This window comes from Buceros rhinoceros, unplaced genomic scaffold (assembly GCF_000710305.1).
Source record: "Buceros rhinoceros silvestris isolate BGI_N320 unplaced genomic scaffold, ASM71030v1 scaffold1563, whole genome shotgun sequence".
Taxonomy (NCBI): domain Eukaryota; kingdom Metazoa; phylum Chordata; class Aves; order Bucerotiformes; family Bucerotidae; genus Buceros; species Buceros rhinoceros.
The window spans coordinates 28,093-36,132 of NW_010402888.1; the positions used below are offsets into that span (position 1 = coordinate 28,093).

Consider the following 8,040-nt stretch of genomic DNA (forward strand, 5'->3'; position numbering starts at 1 on the left):
TTTAACATCATATTTCTAGAAAGCTGATATAGATCTTGATAAAACCAAATTCAACCATCACACCAGTCAGTATTATCTCATTCTTTCTTTTTGCATGTGCATGCCTCCCTCTGTCTCTTCTCTTACACCTGATCTATGATTTCTGAAAAAAATCTGGTTAAAAGGATGTGTTTGTAGGATAAGAGGTTCTGAGTCTAAAAGAGTGATGAGCCTCACCTCAACTTTGCTCTATAACCTTCATCATTCCCAAGAACTGGCATCAGTTCTCCCTGGAATGAGACTAAAAGATGAGTTGGGGAAAGCTGGAAAAAGGAAGTAAGAGTATCCTGCCCCACTTCACAGCCTGTGAAACCACACTTGGTCTTTTACTTGCAGTGTGATAGTTTGGGGTACTAATAACGATTCTTCAGGACTCCAAATAATAAAATATTTGAATGGAAACACTGTTGTTCTGCTGTTAGAAATCTAATGATGAAGTTATGCCTGGAAAATAAGGAAAGGTTTTAAGCATTTTTGCTATTGGCTTGTGTGATTGAAAAATAACTAAAGCTGAAGTATTATTTCTGGTTTTTTTTTTCCCCAGATAAATACCCTTCAGTTGGAATTTACTATTGCCAATATGTATCATTCTGCGTCTGAAACCAGTCACCCTTTGCAAACAGAGGAACAAGAAATAGGCATTGATCCTTTGCAGATTTATTTGAACAAACCAGGGGAAGGTGAGTTTCGTATTCCTGTACTCTTTTTTTTACTTTATACCTAGAAACCTTATGTAAGTGTGTCACGATAACTGTACCTGTCATAATTTGTTTAATTCTATCAATGAAGTTGAACAGGAAAAGTTAAAGAACATCTCACAGAGTATGTGTAGAACGTTCTGACACTAATGAAAACCAGGAAAAGTCAACTTTCAATTACAGACAGAAACATTAGCCAAATGTTTAATGCGCTGTCATCCTTTTTTAATCATAAACCAAACACTGACTTCAGCATAAAAATATTGAAATGCAGCACTGCTTTAAGTTACTTTCTCAGGCATGCTTTGACTGTGTTACTTTTTCTTACCCTGCTTTGGTTTAAGGGATTTTTTTTTTCTGTTTTCTTTTTTTCTTAATTATGCAGTGAAGTTTAGTGTGTTGTTTTAGATCAAATTATGTAAATAAAAAGGCTGATTTTCCTATTTCTTTCTTTGACTCAGCACCTGTATTCTTATTTGAAATAAAACCTGGAATTTGAGATAGAATGAACGGGCTCTAAAGGTAGAAACTACTATGTAACCTGGAGAAAATTAATTAAATGCAGTATTTGGAAGACTGATGAACAGTGAGAACGAACTGTTTGCATAATGGAGTGCATGTCTATGTTGCTTGTCTTTTTTACTTATTTGCTAGTAGTGACAGTATAGTTGGTTTGAAGAAAGTGATAAGCTTAACAAGAAAGCTCGTCCTTGTCATGAAAACATTCCTCAAGTACTCAGTTATACACAGTGGCACCTTAACTACCTGTAATTTTCCAGTCATTGAACACATGTAGCAGGAGGGCAAAATAAAACATTTATTTTAAATTACAGACTTGAAACAACTTTGTCACATTTCCTAAGTCCCTCACCCAGATCAACTATTCTGTGTGGGTGTACCTCTCTATAAATCTTCTGTTTACTACTGCTTATTAAAAAAGCTGTGTCAAGTTTTGCTTAGTCAGGTTTATTGCTTCAGTTTATGAGAAGCTGATGTTTTGCTTTAAAATATATTAGTAAAACTTCATTCTCCCTTTGAGCTAATTTTCTTTTCATTTATTCTTCATTGTTTTATAAAGCTTTTTCAGTGTTAGAAAATGAGAATGAACATCTAGGGGGAAGTATTTTAAAACTTGACGATGAAATGAAATAGCTTTTTTAGGTCAGTGTTCCTCCTCTATTATATTTGACAGCTTAACAATTTGGGGCTATTTTAGTTTGATCATCTAAATGCAATTTTGAACATATTTTTAGAAACTTGAAAATAATCATTTGAAATTAGCTAAAATAATAACCATTTTCCAGAGGAAATATGGCTTTCTTCTAGTCTACCCCAATCAAGAAAAAGACAAGCATTTTCTTCTGATTTTTCCTCTTAAAAAAACACTGGTAGTTCTCTTAACTCAGTTTCAAGAATAAACAAGATTTTTAGCCTGTTAAAAAAACACTGTAAATTAATTTTACCTTTTATTGTGCCCAGAAGCAATTAGTTACCTTGACTGAAAAGGTTTCTCATTTTTATCCCAACCTTAACATTTCTACAACATACAAAGTTATTAGTATTGAATTGATGTTTAAAAGTGCCATTAATTCATTTACCCCAAATGTTCATTAACAATGTAAATGTATGCTGATGTTCTATGAGACAAGGAAGTGACTAATGACTCTTCCCACTAACAACACTTAAAATGAATAGAAACTTTAGATAGCTAATCTTGAAGTAATCAAGACCCTCATTCAGCTTGGCATCTCTGTATGCTCTAAAACAGCTGTCAACTGTTAAAAATATATACACAACACACACATACGCACATGCGAAGATAAAGATATGTAAATACATGGTTCCCCAAGTCATAAAGGTTACCAACTATGGTACATTTTTTTTATGGTCTATCTATGTAAATATTTTATATAAAGCATCCATTTCATCTTCATAGGTTTTTTTCCTGTGAAACATATTCTGCATTTTAATTTGAAACTTTATACATCCAAAATAAGTCTTTGAAATTTTAGTGTTTCATTTTAAATAAGGCATATGCTTAGATGGCGTTAGATCTTTGGTCATCAAAGAATACAGTAGTTCCTGTCCACGCAGTCTGTCCATCATGGGCTTCATGAAAGTATTTTGAGACAAGATTTTTCAACTTGGCCTGAAGTTTCAGGCACGATACAGAATCACCTTGGTGAAAATCTCTGTCTTAAAGTCGTCTTTAAAATACTGATTTATCTGTATTTTCTTTTTAAGAAGTATGGTGTAGAGGGAGTCCATCAGGCAGAGATGTTTTACGCAATGTTGTGGAATATCAAAGTGATGGACATCTTCACTGAGATGGGGTAATAAAAATAAAGCATGTCATCAATAAGGGTGCTGAAAATAAGTAATTAATCAGAGAGCCAGATTTGTTAATCTACATGAAGTATTGTATTTTTAGTATGTGCAACTGATACCAAAACTTGATGGGGAACCAGAAGGTGGTATGTTCAGCTGGAGTTTTGAAATTCTTTCACAAGGAATTTTTATAAAATGAAAGAAATCTCAGAAATACATGGATGTCTGTTAAGTATAGCTGGTTGGAAAACTGCATGCATAGACTACATTTTGTTCATTTGCTGTCAGCTTGGAAGAATGTATTGGATGAGATTCCAAAAAAAAATATGTTTATTGGGTGTAGTAGTACTTAGTGCTTTTATTAACATCTCAGCGAAGGTATGGAGAGAAATCGTGGTTTGTTTGGGACAAAACTGCTAGCAAATGGAGGGCAGACATACAGCCATACAATTCAAAGTATTCGTGAGATTTTGAAGAAGTGGCCTGAGAAGAACATGAAACAGCTACGAGGATTAATGTTGCAAATGCTAGGCAAGGCACAATTGCTTAGCTGAACGAAAAAAAAAGAGCATTACAGATGAAATAAGTATCATTTGGAGAAAGATCTGGGCATTCATGGCACTCCAAATTTTATGTAACTGAGGAACTTTGAATCCTAAGTCACAATGAGTCATGAGAACGCGCTTGTTTGCGAGTTTAAAAAATTGAGGTTAGGCTGTTAACTGTCAGTCAAGATCTTTTTTCTATCCCTTTAAAATATTTTTAAAAAAAAGAGAGAGAGAGAAGGTAGTTATTTTGGTCTTTTTCTGTTGGTTGGTTTGGCCTATGTTATTTTCCTTGTGTCTGTTTTTTTAAAGATAGAAAAATGTGCATTGCTTCATGCTTTTCTAAGTAGCATTTTTAGTAGCTGGTAAGAAATTTGTGGCAGGGATTCTCACTTTTGCAATCTCATACTTCAAATGGAAGATTTTAGTTCTAAGAGATTTTAATTTTTACTTATATCCTTTGGATCTGGTTGTATTTCAATTTACATGCATGTATGTATCTGTACACTGGTATGTTTGCTTTTGACTATAGTAAGATGATGATATCTTGCTACATTTTCTGTTCTCAGAATCTCCACAACATTGTTCATTTTATTTTAACAATATTTTTGAATTATTCCATCTGAAAAATAGGAAACTTTATCAGAGGAACTGATGAATCTTACTTTTTTTTTGTCTCCAGCAGAGACTTTATAAACCCTGAATGTATGAAGAGAAATTGCAGAAACTTTATTCTTCTACTGTCTCCCTTTGTATTGCATCTGACAAACTGTTTTGTTCGTTTCCAAATGCTTGAGGTTTATATTACATTGAAATGAGATAACTAGGTTAACTGTTTCTGAGCTGCTGTAAATCCTTCCTGTAAGTTATAGTGTTCACCACATTCTGACACAAGTTTTGAAGTACATAGTAGGTAGTATTCCCATTTCATTGATGTAATGAGAAAGTTGATCCTCTAAGGACAGACTGGAACAATGCACTTAATATTCTTCAATTTAATTTGCTCAATATCACAATTAATACAATTAAGGTCACTTGAAATGAAACTATTAACGAATTGGGTAATTTACGTTAACAATGTCAGTGTGTTCTCACAATTATATTTGCTTTAATTAGCATACAAGCTATTACTTAATAGCATACTTCACTTAGAAAAATATAATGTGTTCTTTGTTCTTAACAGTAGAAAGGGGGAAATCTTTAATGGGTCTGGGTGTTTTGGATTTGGAGTTTGGGGAGGTATATTTCATGTCCAAAGGCTATAGTTGATGGTGAGGACAGAGAAGGGTGATATAGCTGGAAAGACGAAGAGAACTACTGGAGCGTATGACTGAATTTATTCAAGTTGAGATGGATCAGTTGCCCACCTTATACTTCTTTACCATTGCATCCCTCCTGATTCTCAAGGCTGCTCTGAAAAAATACAGAGTTGGTAACAGAACATTCGTATTTCCATTTTGACCATGGCGTATGTGTTTCCATTGCTCGTCTTCGGGGAATTTTGCTGTTCAGATGTTAACCTCATAATCCTCATCACTAGAAAGTATTACCATGTAGAACTATGCCTTACATGGAGTTTGGGATACCTGGTTTATATCAGTATTAAACAGAAAACAGGTAGAAAACAGAGGGAATTAATTAATGAAGTAAATGCCACCTTCTCTGGACCTAACAGGACCCACATGCTATCAGATAATTTCCCCAGATTGTAAGTGCAGCTCACATGGAACTGTTTTGGTCTGGGATACATCCTTTCACATTCATTCCAGGGTAAAGTGAATTTTTGCTGTCAGAAAATCATATTATCTGCTAATCAGTCAGTAGCTATCCAGTGTTATGAGTTGGGGGTTTTTGTCCTTACCGCTCCCTTCAGTCAGGGAGGCAGTGCTAATGCAGATTGCCCTGTATGGCTTTCATCTGTCTCTGTTTTTAGAGATCATTTCCATCATTACATTTAAAAGAAACTACCACAGAGCTCTAGAGCTCTGTGTGAGAAGTGTACATGCCTAGGTAAAAGCAATTGAGAATGCTAATATAGTGAGTTCTTGAAGCGTTACTGCTTTCTTATCAAATATTTTTTGACCGTGTATTGTATGACATCATGTGTATCGTGTAATGTCTGTTCTTTCATCTTCTCTCCAGGGAGGGACATGTACGTGAAGTATAGCGTTGTGTTTTTAAGAGTCCTTTTAAATATGAATGCTACTTTGTGTTTTCACTGAAAAGACAAGATCAGAGCAGAGAACCTCTTTGCGTTGTATTGGAACAGAAGATGCTGAGGGTTCTGGTTGTTCTTAACGCCTTTGGGATTTTATTCTATGATTTGCACCAGGCCCTGAGACTACTCTGTGTCCTTCATTAATGAGTTTTGCCCTTCAGACAGCTTCAGTGTGCCCCATCACCACAGTTGTTGCCCGTGGTCCTCCTTCAAAACCCTTCTGCTTCTCCTCCTGGACTTGGCTTTTTCATTAAAGGCATAGGAGGAGCAAGAGCTGTCTTCAGTCTGGTTTGCTTCATACTAGATGGATAAAAGCAAGAGTGGTTTTTAGATCTTCAAACACCATATGCTAACCTAACAAGCATTTTAATATTCTTTTATTAATAATAACTACTGTTTAGGTTGCTTTTAATTGAGCAGTGACAGGATTGTAGTGACAGAGACTATTGGAGCACCACAGTGTATCTTGAGCTAACTCAGCCTGTCATTAGCTCCTTCCCTACAACTCTTCCTTTTCTCTTCTCTGCTGTATTAGAAATACATTGTTATTAAGAGATCAGTTGACAGAGAAGCTATGCATCTTTAAAAATACATTTATTTCGTATAAAGTTAGTTGAAAATAGCCAGCATGAGGTACATTTTTCCTTTAAAGACTGTATTTGTATGGGTGTTGACGCGCCCTTAGAAGGCCTTTGACACAGTCTGCCACGACATCCTTCTCTCTAACTTAGAGAGATATGGATTTGATGAGTGGACTGTTTGGTGGATAAGGAATTGATTGAGTGGTCGTATTCAGAGGATAGTGGTCAATGGTTTGATGTCCAGAAGGAGATCAGTGACAAGTCGTGTCCCTCGGGTCCATCCTGGGACCAGTGCTGTTTAATATCTTCATCAATGACATAGTGGGAACGAGTGCACCCTTAGGAAGTTTGTAGATGACACCAAGCTGAGTGGTGCAGTTGACACTCCTGAGGGATGAGATGCCTTCCAGAGGGACCTGGACAAGCTGGAGAATTGGACCCATGTGAACATCGTGAGGTTCAGCAAGGCCAAGTGCAAGGTCCTGCACCTGGGGCAGAGCGGTCCTCAGTATCAATACAGGCTGGGGGATGATGTGATTGAGAGCAGCCATGCGGAGAAGGACTTCGGGGTACTGGTGCATGTAAAGCTGGATGTGAGCCCACAATGTGCACTCACAGCCCAGAAAGCCATCCTTATCCTGGGCTGCATGAAAAGCAGTGTGGCCAGCAGGTTGAGGGAGATGATCCTGCTGCTCTACTCCACTCTGGTGAGACCTCACCTGGGGTATTGTGTCTGGAGTCGTCACCGCAAGGAGACATGAACTTGTTGGAGCGAGTCCTGAGGAGGGCCACAAAAATGACCGGAGGGATGGAGCACCTCTGCTCTGAGGCCAGGCTGAGAGAGTTGGGGTTGTTCAGACTGGAGGAGAGAGGGATACAGTGTCTGGAGTCGTCACCGCAAGGAGACATGAACTTGTTGGAGCGAGTCCTGAGGAGGGCCACAAAAATGACCGGAGGGATGGAGCACCTCTGCTCTGAGGACAGGCTGAGAGAGTTGGGGTTGTTCAGCCTGGAGAAGAGAAGGCTCCACAGAGACCTTATAGTGGCCTTTCAATACTTAAAGGGGGCTTATAAGAAACAAACTTTGTAGTAGGGCCTGTTGCAATAGGAGAAGGTGTGATGTTTTTTAAACTAAAAGAGGGGAAATTTAGACTAGATGTAAGGAATAAATTGTTTACAATCAGGGTGGTGAAACATGGGAACAGGAAGCCCAGAGAGGTGGTAAAAGCCCCACCACTGGAAACATTCAGGGTCAGGTTGGACAGGGCTCTGAGCAACTTGATCTAGTTCAAGATGTCTCTGTTCACTGCAGGGTGGTTGGAGTAGATGACCGTTAGGGTCCCTTCCAGCTCAAATGATTCTCTGAAATTTGCCAGTTGTGGGCCCTTTGGTTTCAGTGCCTTCTTGTAAATTCGTATTTAAGAACTGCAGCAGTATTTTAAACGACTTCAGCTGTGGAAGCAAACGTGAGTAGCTGACGCAGTCTTGTGGGTTACTGATTTTCAGAGCTGGATTTTCCTCTCTAGAACTGGGGGTTTTTTTGGTGTCTTCACGTGAGTTTCACATTACGTTAATTCCAGTTTGGAGGTTATACTGTGGCATTGGTAACTGGCACAAACATGATGTAGGGA

The 8,040-nt window shown here is 37.7% G+C and overlaps 1 protein-coding gene across 1 annotated transcript in view; it reads left to right on the forward strand.

Moving 5' to 3' along the window:
* Positions 1–589: 589 nt before the first annotated feature.
* TBC1D5 (TBC1 domain family, member 5) overlaps positions 590–8,040 on the forward strand; it is a gene marked incomplete at its 3' end in the record, with an annotated part of 143,319 nt that continues 135,868 nt past the window's right edge. The window contains exon 1 of the mRNA XM_010132782.1: positions 590–719. Coding sequence (XP_010131084.1) covers positions 620–719 — 100 coding nt within the window. The remainder of the gene's footprint in view (positions 720–8,040) is intronic.